The sequence below is a fragment of the Erythrolamprus reginae genome, chromosome 1, assembly GCF_031021105.1.
Source record: "Erythrolamprus reginae isolate rEryReg1 chromosome 1, rEryReg1.hap1, whole genome shotgun sequence".
Taxonomy (NCBI): Eukaryota; Metazoa; Chordata; class Lepidosauria; order Squamata; family Dipsadidae; genus Erythrolamprus; species Erythrolamprus reginae.
This window is the reverse complement of record NC_091950.1, coordinates 20,477,979-20,492,713: the sequence shown is the minus strand read 5'-3', so window position 1 is coordinate 20,492,713 and position 14,735 is coordinate 20,477,979. Positions and strand designations below refer to the sequence as shown.

At 45.2% G+C, this 14,735-nt stretch overlaps 2 protein-coding genes across 2 annotated transcripts in view; one reads left to right on the top strand and one right to left on the bottom strand.

Annotated features, from left to right (window-relative positions):
• The window catches only part of ZAP70 (zeta chain of T cell receptor associated protein kinase 70), a 58,157-nt gene extending 45,196 nt beyond the window's left edge, over positions 1 to 12,961 (top strand). Inside the window, exons 9-13 of the mRNA XM_070732568.1 lie at positions 2,992 to 3,198; positions 3,626 to 3,818; positions 7,117 to 7,257; positions 9,574 to 9,686; positions 11,200 to 12,961. Of these exons, the coding sequence (XP_070588669.1) occupies positions 2,992 to 3,198; positions 3,626 to 3,818; positions 7,117 to 7,257; positions 9,574 to 9,686; positions 11,200 to 11,290 (745 nt within the window). The 3' untranslated portion in view covers positions 11,291 to 12,961. The remainder of the gene's footprint in view (positions 1 to 2,991; positions 3,199 to 3,625; positions 3,819 to 7,116; positions 7,258 to 9,573; positions 9,687 to 11,199) is intronic.
• Positions 1 to 14,735, bottom strand: part of LOC139164453 (A disintegrin and metalloproteinase with thrombospondin motifs 10-like) — a 234,460-nt gene that overhangs the window by 173,344 nt on the left and 46,381 nt on the right.

Sequence of the window (14,735 nt, the reverse complement as noted above, 5' to 3'; positions counted from 1 at the left end):
ACAGGGCCAGAAAAGGCAGGGAGAAGCCTCCGTGGGGCCTCTCTAGGAATCTCATGAGAAGAAACAGGGCCAGAAAAGGTGGGGAGAAGCCTCCGTGGGGCCTCTCTAGGAATCTCCTGGGAGGAAACAGGGCCGGAAAAGGCGGGGAGAAGCCTCCATGGGGCCTCTCTAGGAATATCATGAGAAGAAACAGGGCCGGAAAAGGCGGGGAGAAGCCTCCGTGGGGCCTCTCTAAGAATCTCCTGGGAGGAAACAGGGCCAGAAAAGGCGGGGAGAAGCCTCCGTGGGGCCCCTCTAGGAATCTCATGAGAAGAAACAGGGCCAGAAAAGGTGGGGAGAAGCCTCCGTGGGGCCTCTCTAGGAATCTCCTGGGAGGAAACAGGGCCGGAAAAGGCGGGGAGAAGCCTCCGTGGGGCCTCTCTAGGAATCTCATGAGAAGAAACAGGGCCGGAAAAGGCGGGGAGAAGCCTCCATGGGGCCTCTCTAAGAATCTCCTGGGAGGAAACAGGGCCAGAAAAGGCGGGGAGAAGCCTCCGTGGGGCCCCTCTAGGAATCTCATGAGAAGAAACAGGGCCAGAAAAGGTGGGGAGAAGCCTCCATGGGGCCTCTCTAGGAATCTCCTGGGAGGAAACAGGGCCGGAAAAGGCGGGAGAAGCCTCCATGGGGCCTCTCTAGGAATCTCATGAAAAGAAACAGGGCCAGAAAAGGCGGGGAGAAGCCTCCATGGGGCCTCTCTAGAAATCTCCTGGGAGGAAACAGGGCCTCCACCCTCCCTGTGGTTTCCCCAATTGCACTCATTATTTGCTCTTACATTGATTCCTATAGGAAAAATTGCTTTTTCTTACAAACATTTCTACTTAAGAACCTGGTCACGGAACGAATTAAGTTCGTAAATAGAGGTACCACTGCACTTAAAAAAAGTTTCTTCCCATCCACAGAAGCAAAAAAACTAGTTGGCGGTGCCTACGGCGCCACCAAGAGAACCAGCTTGGGAGGGTGGCAGGCCTGGGTTGCTGCTGGTTTCAGCGACCCAGGCCGCCAAGTTATTACCAGTTCTATAGAACCCACCTCTCACTTTGGCTATCATGAGTGGCATCTCCACCTAGGGTTGATATGATAGCAGTGTTCCAATATTTTAGGGGATCTTATAAAGACAAACGGGCAAAACTATTTTCCAAAGCACCAAAAGGCAAGGTGAGAAACAATTAGATGGACACCTAACTAATAGGGTTGATATTGGGTTGCAATAGGGTTGATATTCCTGGAGGGGTCTGTAATATGGTAAATGATTTAGCTTTACTAGATAAATGGTCAAAGCAATGGAAACTGCAGTTTAATGTTTCCAAATGTAAAATAATGCACTTGGGGAAAAGGAATCCTCAATCTGAGTATTGCATTGGCAGTTCTGTGTTAGCAAAAACTTCAGAAGAGAAGGATTTAGGGGTAGTGATTTCTGACAGTCTCAAAATGGGTGAGCAGTGTGGTCGGGCGGTAGGAAAAGCAAGTAGGATGCTTGGCTGCATAGCTAGAGGTATAACAAGCAGGAAGAGGGAGATTGTGATCCCCTTATATAGAACGCTGGTGAGACCACATTTGGAATACTGTGTTCAGTTCTGGAGACCTCACCTACAAAAAGATATTGACAAAATTGAACGGGTCCAAAGACGGGCTACAAGAATGGTGGAAGGTCTTAAGCATAAAACGTATCAGGAAAGACTTCATGAACTCCATCTGTATAGTCTGGAGGACAGAAGGAAAAGGGGGGACATGATCGAAACATTTAAATATGTTAAAGGGTTAAATAAGGTCCAGGAGGGAAGTGTTTTTAATAGGAAAGTGAACACAAGAACAAGGGGACACAATCTGAAGTTAGTTGGGGGAAAGATCAAAAGCAACATGAGAAAATATTATTTTACTGAAAAAGTAGTAGATCCTTGGAACAAACTTCCAGCAGACGTGGTTGGTAAATCCAGAGTAACTGAATTTAAACATGCCTGGGATAAACATATATCCATTGTAAGATAAAATACAGGAAATAGTATAAGCAGACTAGATGGACCATGAGGTCTTTTTCTGCCGTCAGACTTTTATGTTTCTAAGGAAAGAAACAACCTAGGAGAAATTTCCTAATGGTGAGAGCAATCAACCAGTGGAACAACTCGCCTTCAGAGGCTGTAGGAGTTTCATCACTGGGTGTGTTGAAAAAGAGACTGGACGCCTATTTGTATAAAATGGTAAAAAGTGTTCTGCTCAAGCAAAGGGTTGGATTAAGAAGACCTCTGAAATTTCTTCCAACTCTATTGTTAAGCTGCTGCAGAAGTTGGAGATGAATTAATGGCTGTAGAAGGCCTGATGTTTGTGGGAACTTGGGAGGGGAGGTTTTCAAGAGGGAACAGATGCAGCTACAAAGCATTCTTTCGAGTGGTTCAAGGACATCCTATGTCCACCCACCTGGTCGGAAGCGAAAGGAGGACTGGCCACGCTGGCACAATCTGAGTGGGCAACGTGACAAGTTTGTGGGTGGGGACAAGGGATGTGGGTGGGGACAATCAAGAGCTGAGGTGGCGCAGTGGGTAGAGTGCTGTACTGCAGGCCACTAAAGCTGACGGCTAGATCTGCAGGTCAGCGGTTCAAATCTCATCACCGGCTCAAGGTTGACTCAGTCTTCCATCTTTCTGAGGTGGGTAAAATGAGGACCCGGATTGTGGGGGCAATAGGCTGGCTCTGTTCAAAAGTGCTATTGCTAACATGTTGTCAGCCGCCCTGAATTTAAGGAGAGGGGCAGCATAAAAAAAAATGAATAAATAAATAAATGTGAATTTTCAACTGGGTGGGCAACTCAGAGCCAGGTTTCCCTGTGTAGGTGCCAGGATGGCTCCGGAAATAAATTGGAACTCTGGGGAATACTTTGACCTGGACTCTGATTTAGTTTAGATATTATCTGGAACCTTTACATCTATGTTCTCTCTTCTCCTTTTCTCTCCCTTCCAGGAAGCAAATTGATGTAGCCATCAAAATGCTGAAAGATGGCAATGGATTGGTACAGCAGGACGAAATGATGAAGGAGGCCCAGATTATGCACCAGCTTGACAATCCTTACATTGTCCGTCTCATTGGAGTGTGTCATGCAGAAGCCCTCATGCTGGTGATGGAGATGGCGTCAGGGGGCCCCCTGCACAAGTTCCTGTCTTCCAAGAAGTGAGTTGATGCCATCGTAGGGCGGACTTGAACATGAACATATGTTTTTAATATTTTTTTATATTATATTTTTAATTTAATTTTTAATTGATTTTTATAATAACAATATTCAATTCAATTCAATTCAATTTATTAGATTTGTATGCTGCCCCTCTCCGAAGACCCGGGGCGGCTCACAACAGCACTAAAAACAGTATAACAACATTCATGTCCCCCCTTTCCCTTCTATCCTCCAGATTATACAGATTGAGTTCCTTCCTTCCTTCCTTCCTTCCTTCCTTCCTTCCTTCCTTCCTTCCTTTTTCTTTCTTTCTTTTTTTAAATTTTTTTTAATTGAGTCTTTCCTGATGAGTTTTATGCTTAAGACCTTCCACCATTTTCGTAGAAGATTTTGTGAGATTTTTCTCTCTCTTCATATTTCCCTTAGGGATGAAATTCCCGTGAATAACGTGGTAGAACTGATGCATCAGGTGTCCATTGGAATGAAGTACCTGGAAGAAAAGAACTTTGTCCACCGGGACTTGGCTGCCCGAAATGTGTTGCTTGTCAACCATCATTATGCCAAGATCAGCGATTTTGGGCTTTCCAAAGCTTTGGCAGCTGACGACAGTTATTATATGGTGAGCAAGAAAGCAAGATGGGAAATCAATCCTGCTGGCATTTTAGTGAGACCAATAAAAGAAAATACAGTTGTACCTCTACTTACGAATTTAATTCGTTCTGTGACCAGGTTCTTAAGTAGAAAAGTTTGTAAGGAGAAGACATTTTCCCCATAGGAATCATTGTAAAAGCAAATAATGTGGGCGATTGGGGAAACCACAGGGAGGGTGGAGGCCCTGATTCCTCCCAGGGGATTCCTAGAGAGGCCCCACGGAGGCTTCTCCCTGCCTTTTCCAGCCCTGTTTCCTCCCAGGAGATTCCTAGATAGGCCCACGGAAGCTTCCCCCGCCTTTTCCCTCCCTGTTTTCCCCCTAGGAGATTCCACGGAGGTTTCTCCCTGCCTTTTCCGGCCCTGTTTCCTCCCAGGAGATTCCTAGATAGGCCCCACGGAGGCTTCTCCCTGCCTTTTCCGGCCCTGTTTCCTCCCAGGAGATTCCTAGATAGGCCCACAGAAGCTTCACCCTGCCTTTTCCCTCCCTGTTTCCCCCCCAGGAGATTCCACGGAGGTTTCTCCCTGCCTTTTCCGGCCCTGATTCCTCTCAGGAGAATCCTAGAGAGGCCCCATGGAGGCTTCTCCCTGCCTTTTCCGGCCCTGTTTTCTCCCAGGAGATTCCTATATAGGCCCCATGGAGGCTTCTCCCTGCCTTTTCCGGCTACATTTTCAGAGGCTAGAGTTTGTAAGTGGAAAATGGTTCTTGAGAAGAGAGAAAACCCCCCACCCGATTCTTATCTAGAAAAGTCCGTAAGTAGAGGCATTTGTAGGTAGAGGTACCACTGTATTGGTAGCTCAGGGTTGGCGTTAATGGCCCTTGGCGGTCTCCAAGCTTGCTTGTTTTCTTGCAGACATTTCATTAACCAAACTAGGTAACATCAGTAGTGGGTTGCTACTAATACGGATGAGGATGACGCACCGGTAGTGAAAGTTGCGCTGCACATGCAGCTTCTGTTCTCCTGAGTCCCAGTATGTTTTTGCTTCTGCGCATGCGCTGGAAGAAAATTTCGTGAGGGGACACGTGCAAGATTTTGGTGATTATTTTTGCCTCCGTGTATGCGCAGAAGCAAAAAACTGCCGAAATCTCAGGCATGTGCGTGTCCCCTCCTGAGATTTTGTGCATCTTCTGCGCATGTGCAGGAAGCAAAATTTCACGAGGGGACGCATGCAAGAGAGAGATTTTGGTGATTTTTTGCTCCTGCACATGCGCAGAAGCAAAAACACCGCTATAATTTCACCCACGCGCACGTCCCCTCATGAGATTTTGCTTCCTGCGCATGCGCAGAAGCAAAAACACACTGGGATGCATGCATGCAGGAGAACAGAAGCTGTGCGTGCAGAGAACCAGTGACAGCAAAAATGGGAATCCGCCCCTGAGTAATGTCATCAGTGTCCGTACATCAATGCACTTCTAGCCCTGATGATGTTACCTAGTTTGGATAATGAAACATCTGCAAGAAAACAAGCCAGCCCAGAAAGCATCCAGAGAGAATTTTGTTGAAAAGAAATGTATCAAGAAAGAAGGAAGCGCTTTGGCATAATGGTTAATAAGTTAGAAATATAATTGGTAAAAATAATAACAACAACAATAAAATAAAATAAAATAAAATAAAATACGGTAAATAAAATAAAATAAAATAAAATAAAATAAAATAAAATAATAATAATAATTTATTAGATTTGTATACCACCCCTCTTCAAGGACTTGGAGCGGCTCACAACATAGATAATAGTACATAATGTAGATAAGCATTAATTGGCTAAATGTTAGATGGGTTGAAATAATTTCTAAATTTGGGATTAGGTAAATGTGCTATTTAGAGGGGGGAAGAAGTCTGAAATTCATATATGTATATGTTTTGTTATTATTTTTCTTTTGCTAACATCTGATTGGCTGTACAAGGTTTTATTGGTTTATAGAAAAATGTATAAAGAAAGAAGGAAGCACTTTGGCATAATGGTTAATAAGTTAGAAATATAATTGGTGTTGCACTTTTTGAAGTAACATTAAGGAGGAAATTTAATTAAAAGAAAATGTAACTGGATGACAAAATTGGAAAAAAAACCTTTTGCAACTCTTTTGTTGATTGATATTAGTTACTAACAAAATACCGCATTTTATTCATGGAAAATTAGATGACACACTGTATTGTTTGAATGTATGTTGAGAGTAAAAAAAATTAACTCCCCCCCCAAAAGTCCTTCCTTCCTCTGTCCCTTCATTCATTTCATTCTTCCTCCTTCCTTCCTTCCTTCCTTCCTTCCTTCCTTCCTTCTTCCCTCCATTTCTCCTTCCTTCTTTCGCTCCCTCCCTCCTTTCTTCCTCTCCACTTCTTTCCCTCCCTCTCTTTCCCTTTTCTTTCTTTCTCTTCTCTTTTCCCTCTTTTCCCCCTCTCTCATTCTCTCCCTCCAGGTCTACTCTCATTTCTCTGTATTTCTCCCTCTCTCCCCCCTTCTCTCTCATATTTCTTTTTCCTCCCTTTTTGCTCTCATTTCTCTCACCTTCATTTCTGTTTTTCTCTCTCTTTCCTCTCCCTTTTTCTTTCTCTCATCATAATACAAAAGAAGGGGCTGCAGGACCCGGAGGGAGGTGCAGGAAGAGGCAGGTTCTCTTCGGGTAGAGGGTGTGGCTTGCAGTGGCAGCGGCAGAGTCCCCTCCCCGGCAGGCAAAGAGCCGTTTTCTTCAGGGAGGGGCTATGTGCCTCAGGGGGGAGGCTGAGCGCAAGCTTTAAAAAGAAAGGCTGACGGAGGGCGAGGCAAGAGCTCCGATTTGGGCAGAGCCGTCACCCGAGCAACCAGAATGACTGCCCCTTTCCCCCCACAGGACACACACACACACTCCTGTGGCTCTGCCCAAATTGGAGCTCTTGCCTCGCCCTCCGTCCACCTTTTTCTTTAAAGCTCGTGGCGGAGCGCTCAGCTTCCTCCCCCACCGTCCCAGCACATGGCAGGGCGCAGAGGTTCGCCCTGAGACAGAGAGCCCAAGGGGGTTTCTCCCCGGCCGACAGCTTGGGAGGGGCAGATCAGCTGTTGGGCAGGGGAGAAACAGCGCCGGCTCCACCGCGCGGGGTTTGAAAACCCTGCGCGGAGTTTGTTTTTTCCTGCGCGCCCGCACACCTGCACAGGCTAGAGGGAACAGTGCTGACGACCGACAGGCGAGAACGGACCGTAAGCATTGCACCCTTGCATACTTGGTCTTCTCAAATAATTCATCTCATCCAAATAGTTTTCACATGGAGAAATTTCCATTCTGTCCTCACTCACAGGCCAAGACCACTGGGAAGTGGCCACTGAAGTGGTATGCGCCAGAATGCATCCTGTTTCGGAAGTTCTCAAGCAAGAGCGATGTCTGGAGTTATGGGGTGACTATGTGGGAGGCCTTTTCTTACGGCCAGAAACCCTACAAGGTGAATGTGGGTAGAATTTGGTTGTACACTAAGGAGGGCTCAAAAAAAAAGGATGGTGGCGCCGTCATCACACAATTCTAAAGAACGGGGTTGTAATTGTATGACTGTGAAGCCACCTAAAATGATTTTTTTTGTTATTTTTGTTATTTTTTGTGTGTTTTTATTGCTTTCTGTTGGTTTTCTTAGCAGTTGATAAATACATTTTGACTTCTTGGTCCTACCCAGAGGTGGGCTGCTGCCCGGACCAGGGGGGGGGGAATGCAGTGGGGTAGTGGAAAATGGAGCTCCATCCCAGAGCACCCAATTTGCACTGAAAGATTTATTTATTTATTTGTTTGTTTGTTTGTTTGTTTGTTTGTTTAAATTTAAGACACCAATCACACAAACAGACACACCATGCATAAATTTTATAAGCCTAGGGGGAAGGGAATATCTCAATTCCCCCATGCCTGACGACAGAGGTGGTTTTTAAGGAGTTTACGAAAGGCAAGGAGGGTGGGAGCAACCCTGATATCCAGGGGGAGTTGGTTCCAGAGGGTCGGGGCCGCCACAGAGAAGGCTCTTCCCCTGGGTCCCGCCAAACAACATTGTTTAGTCGACGGTCCCGGAGATATTCAGGTCCGGTGCCATGAAGGGCTTTATAGGTCATAACCAACACTTTGAATTGTGACCAGAAACGGATCGGCAACCAATGCAGACTGCGGAGTGTTGGTGTAACATGGGCATTTTTGGGAAAGCCCATGATTGCTCTCGCAGCTGCATTCTGCACGATCTGAAGTTTCCAAACACTTTTCAAAGGTAGCCCCATGTAGAGAGCGTTACAGTAGTCGAGTCTCGAGGTGATGAGGGCGTGAGTGACTGTGAGCAGTGAGTCCCGGTCCAGATAGGGCCGCAACTGGTGCACCAGTTGATGTTGAAAGAAAATGCAGGGCATTCTGCATAAGCCACGCCCACAGTGTGGTAGTAAAAATTTTGGTAGCCCTTCACTGTCCTCTGAATTAGAACCTGCCTCTACCTAGGACCGAACTCGTATTCTTCTGATTGTGGGCAAGAGCTCCACCTCTAGGCCACAGCAGCCGACTGCTACCCTCTGGCTTGTTTTGGGTTTGGTTACTACATATAGTAAGGAAGATGACTGATGGAAATATTGCATAGGTAAAAGGAACCAAAGCATTAAAAAAAAAAAAAAATCCACAACAGCCAGGACACATTAGTAAAAAGCTCAAAGCGACACCTCCCTAATTCACAAGAGTATAAGAAGGAGGAAGAGGCATAGCACAGTCACACTTGCAAAACTCTTATCATAGCCAGTGTCAATCAAAGTAGTTTTAGCTTTCCTGTGCACTTGATTTCATGGCTGATTCTAGCGCAGTGGTTCTCAACCTGGGGGTCGGGAGTCGGGACCCCTTTGGGGGTCGAATGACTGTTTCACAGGGGTCACCTAAGAGCATGAGAAAAGACAAATATTCCCATGGTGTTAGGAACTAAAGCTTCTATTCTGGCGCCTTGGAACATATGTTTACAATCTGACCAATCAGGTGTTTGCAGAGGGGGAGTCCTTCTGACCTTCCTGCCAATCAGCTTAAAGCTCTGTTGGGAGAATTGGTGCTAGACTTATGGTTGGGGGCCACCGCAACATGAGGAACTATATTAAGGGGTCGCGGCATTAGAAAGGTGAGAATGAGAACCACTGCCTTGCATTTTACCAAAACAGATGCTCAGCTTCATAGAAACGTAGAAACATAGAAGACTGACGGCAGAAAAAGACCTCATGGTCCATCTAGTCTGCCCTTATACTATTTCCTGTATTTTATCTTACAATGGATATATGTTTATCCCAGGCATGTTTAAATTCAGTTACTCTGGATTTACCAACCACGTCTGCTGGAAGTTTGTTCCAAGGATCTACTACTCTTCACGTTGCTTTTGATCTTTCCCCCAACTAACTTCAGATTGTGCCCCCTTGTTCTTGTGTTCACTTTCCTATTAAAAACACTTCCCTCCTGGACCTTATTTAACCCTTTAACACATTTAAATGTTTCTATCATGTCCCCCCTTTCCCTTCTGTCCTCCAGACTATACAGATTGAGTTCATTAAGTCTTTCCTGGTACGTTTTATGCTTAAGACCTTCCACCATTCTTGTAGCCCGTCTTTGGACCCGTTCAATTTTGTCAATATCTTTTTGTAGGTGAGGTCTCCAGAACTGAACACAGTATTCCAAATGTGGTCTCACCAGCACTCTATATAAGGGGATCACAATCTCCCTCTTCCTGCTTGTTCCTGCTTCATTAACCCATCTCTTTCTCCCCTTGTAGAGAATGAAAGGACCCGAAGTCATGGCCTTCCTCGAAGAAGGGAAGCGCATGGAAAGCCCATCTCGCTGTCCAGAAGAGATGTACAAGTTGATGAATCTATGTTGGACTTACAAGTAAGACGAGAACACCAACTTCTCTTTCGGTTTAACAGCAGAGGCACGCTAAGAGTCCCTTGGTCAAGGAGGACCATATTTCTAGACTCAGAAAAAATGCTTTTCTGTGCCTATAAAAGGAGAATATTCGTAGCTCAAAGCCAAACTCAGGAACCCTTGGAGCTCTCTAAAATTTGTAGTTTTCTTGCAGATGTCTGTAAAGATTCTCAGTCCTCCAAGTCATGGGTTTATTTTATTAATTTTATTTTTTTATTAATTGGATTTATATGCCGGCCCCTCTCCGAGGATCGGGGTGGCTTACAACATATAGAAACAACAATTACAATAGCTAAATCCAATTAACTTAAAATTAAGCAAACAATCTAAAACCCCCAGCTGTGTTAAAAATCAGTCATACTCATTCAAACAACTATCATACAAACATCCATTGGCCAGGGGTCTGAGTTCGGAAACTTCAAATCGTCCAAAATGTATCCACGCAAGCAGTTTTGGGCCTTCCGAAATATGCCCACATCTCTCCATCACTCCGTGGACTGCATTGACTGCCCACTGGTTTCCGGACACAATTCAACGTCTTGGTTATGACCTATAAAGCCCTACGTGGCATAGGACCAGATTATCTCCGAGACCGCCTTCTGCCGTACAAATCCCAGCATCCGGTTAGGTCCCACAGAGTTGGTCCTGGTTGGTATCAGTTGGCTTTCAGCCTCTGATACCACATCCTCTCCGGCGTCCTCGCTATCACACTCGGGTGTCAGGTAAACGGGCCTAAGGTCTCTCATCCTTGGGATCTCATGAAATGCCTCTGGATCCACTCAATTGTATTAATGTCCGGTATGCAATGTGGATTCCAGGCAGATGAGCTGTATTCAAGAATCGGTCTGGCAAAGATTTTGTACGCCCTAGTTAGCAGTACAGTGTTACTGGAGAAGAAGCTTTGCAAAATTAGGTTAACAACTCTTAATTCATTTGATTGGGTTGGATTGGATTGGATTTGTATGCCGCCCCTCTCCGCAGACTCGGGGCGGCTACCAACGGTAGTAAACAGCATATGACAATCCAATATAAACAGTTAAAAACCCCTATTGTAAAACCAACACACATACAGACATACCATGCATAAAATTGTGAAGGCCTAGAGGGAAAGAATATCTCAATTCCCCCATGCCTGGCAGCAGAGGTGGGTTTTAAGAAGCTTACGAAAGGCAAGGAGGGTGGGACCAATTCTAATTTCTGCAGGGAATTGGTTGGTTCCAGAGGGCCGGGGCCACCACAGAGAAGGCTCTTCCCCTGGGTCCCGCCAAGTGACATTGTTTAGTTGACGGGACCCGGAGAAGACCCACTCTGTGGGACCTAACTGGTCGCTGGGATGCCTTTTTGGCAATGCTATTACAGTGAGCTCTGGGGCTTGGATAGAGATGAGGTTTCTTTGGGGAGGGAACTTTGCAACGTGTATCATTCAGACAAGATTATTTCCCCCTTGTTTCTGACATGTCTGCTTTCTCGCCCCCAGATGGGAAGACCGACCAAATTTTGCTGCTGTGGAGACTCTGATCCGCACGTATTACTACAGCATTGTTGACAAAAAGGAAGAGACGCTGTAGGAAAACATGTGAGGGATTCATGAAAACAGTGGGCAGGCACATGGGCCCATTGCCTCTTGGCAGCTTCAGTGTTTCTGAAAGGATGATGTGCTGCAGAGTTCCAATGTTTTCAATCATTCAAAGACTCTCCCTCTCTCTTCCTTTTTATCTGGAACAGCAGGACGCTTGTGACTGTTTATACTGTGAATATATAAAGTCCCTTATCAGTTCTGTGATACTTAGCTGGCAGCTGTGAGGCAATTCACAGTCCTTCTTCTTTCACAAAATGAAACACACTTTGCCCTGGTTTAGTTTCAAAGCGGGGGGAAATCAGCACACAAAAGGTCAAAGTCAGCAAAGCAGGCACAAAACACAATGATCAGATAATCTTCCATAATGGCCAAACCCACAGGCTGCTCTTTATAGCAGCCTCACTAATGACCACAGCCCCACCCAACCACAGGTGGCTTCATTTTCTTTGATAATAATATCTCAGTTGTTGTTGCCTATGCATCACTCTCCGCATGCGTGGCTGTATCATTAACTCTTGTTCCGAAACCAAGGAGGAGCTAGATAATTGATCTCCTTCTGAGCTGTCTGCCCCACTCTCCTCCTCCCTGTCACTCATGTCTTCTTGGTCAGAGGAGCTTTCACCAGCAGATTCCATGGAGGGGGGGGGGCAAAACAGACCTGCAGCATGTGGATGTCTCCCCCACATCCACAGTCCTTGGGGCAGGAGCTGGGCCAGAGCTAACCACAACAATATATATATATATATGCAGGGGTGGGCTACTGCACGGACGGTGGGGAACGCAGTGGTGTAGCGAAAATGGAGCTCCACCCCACACCACCCAATTTGCACTGAAAGATGTTGAAAGAAAATGCAGAAAATGATTTGTTCTATATATATGTATATATAGAACAAATCATAGGAAACACACACCAAGGGGGTGGGTGGGTTGGGATTGAGACATCTTCCCCAGGCCTATATAGTCCTATGCATGGAATACTTGTGTTGTATGTTCTTTTTAATAATGGTTTTTTAGATTTTAAAATATTAGATTTGTTCTCTGTATATTGTTTTGCTGTTGTTGTGAACCGTCCCGAGTCTGCGGAGAGGGGCGGCATACAAATCTAATAAATAATAATAATAAAGGAAATATTTTCGGTGCAATCAGTAGTGGGTTGCTAGGGGACGGCAATTACGCAATTTGCGTGCAACTTGTACCAGTGCCAGTCACATGGGCACTGCCACCTTTTTCTTCAATTTTTCATTTTTTTTTTTTGCTTTGCGCACATGTGCAGAAGCAAAATCTCGCGAAGGGACATGCGTGAGAGCGAGATTTTGGTGATCACCAAAGATGATCACCAAGATCTCTCTCACGCACACGTCCCCTCACAAGATTTCAGTGTGGTTTTGTTTCCTATGCATGCGCAGAAGCAAAAACACATTGGGGACGCGCATATGTGCATGCAAGGCAACTAAATCTGTGCGCTTAGTGCACCAGTAGCAGCAGTGATGGCAACCCGCCCCTAGGTGCAATGTGTACCTTCTAGCATTTGTTATCAGTTAACAAGACTGATAACAAGAAGGGGCGTGCATTTTTTATCATTACTTATCTAATATTTTATTTGTACAAATTACCACCCTATAATTGTTTGAATAAATAAAGAAAGAAAGAAAGAAAGAAAGAAGGAAGGAAGGATAGAAAGAAAGAAAGAAAGAAGGAAGGAAGGGAGGGAGGAAAGAAAGAAAGAAAGAAAGAAAGAAAATTGGGGATTAGAAAATTGTGAGAGCTCCCTTGGGTAAGAAAAGGAGTTTTAATTTGGGGGCCATTTCTGTTTTATGCTTATTTTTTGCTGTTTTTCCTATATATTATGTTACATCAACACTCCGCACTCTGCAGCCTGCATTGGCTGCCGATCAGTTTTCGGTCACATATTCAAAGTGTTGGTTATAACCTATAAAGCCCTACATGGCATCGGACCAGAATATCTTCGGGACCGCCTTCTGCCGCATGAATCCCAGTGACCGATTAGGTCCCACAGAGTCGGCCTTCTCCAGGTTCCGTCGACAAAACAATGTTGTTTGGCGGGACCCAGGGGAAGAGCCTTCTCTGTGGCGGCCCCAGCCCTCTGGAATCAGCTCCCCCCGGAGATTTAGACTGCCCCCACCCTCCTCGCCTTCTGTAAACTCCTGAAAACCACCTATGTTGCCAGGCATGGGGAAATTGATTCCCCCACTGTCCCGCTTTATGTATGGTCTGTTGAGCTGTGTGATTGTTTTTTAATAAGCGTTTCGTAAACTACTGTTGTTGGAAGCCGCTCCAAGTCCTTGGAGAGGGGCGGCATACAAATCTAATAAATAAATAAATAAATAAATAAATTATTATTTCAGATGGGAATGTACAAAATATGGGAATTGTATAGCACTGTAACTGTAAAGCCCTAAATGGCTCAGGGGCCGACTTTTTACGGGACCACCTCCTCCCTCCTCCCTCGCTGCCGCCAGTAAGGACCCACAGAGTTGGCCTTCTCCAGGTGCTGTCCGCTAAACAATGTCAGTGGGCGGGACCTCGGGGAAGGGCCTTCTCTGTGGTGGCTCCGACCCTGTGGAATCAACTGCCCCCAGAGATTTGCATTATCTCCTCCTTACCGGTCTTCCGGAAAACCCTCAAGACCTGGCTTTTCCGGCAGGCCTGGAATTAGTACGTATGGGTTTTTTTTATATAGTAGTTTTTGCATTGTAGATTTTATTGATGTTTTTTATTGCTCTTTGTATCTGTATTATATTTATAACTGTTGTTAGCTGCTCAGAGTGCGTTTCGGAGTGAGTGGCGTTTAAATGCAACAAATAAATAAAATAACATAAATAAAAATGAAGAGTATCTATTTCTCCTCTGTAGGGCCTCAATGCTTGCTCCCTTTGCAACAGACAGAACGACAGAGTTGAAAGGGACCCTAGAGGTCTTCTAGTCTAACCTGCTACTGCTCAAGCGGGAAATCCTATACCATTTCAGTCAGATGGCTGTCCAATCTCTTCTTAAAAACCTCTGGACAACTTCTGGAGGCAAGCTGTTCCACGGATTAATTGTTCTAACCGTCAAGAAATTTCTCCTTAGCTCTAGTTTCCACCCATTGCTTCTTGTCTTACTTTATCCAACCTTCAGGTGGTTTTCAACATGGGTTGACCCAGGGGTGGGTTCCTAAAAGTTCTAACCGGTTCTATAGCACCATTAGTAAACCGGTTGGTGATGACATCAAAACTCTAGAACAGTGTTTCCCAACCTTGGCAACTTGAAGATATTTGGACTTCAACTCCCAGAATTCCCCAGCCAGCGAATTCTGGGAGTTGAAGTCCAAATATCTTTTTTAAAAAAAATACTTTATTAATTTTCCATAAAAAGACATACAGACTCATAAACATTTAAACACATAGTAGGGGTTACAATTACCCCTCTCTTCT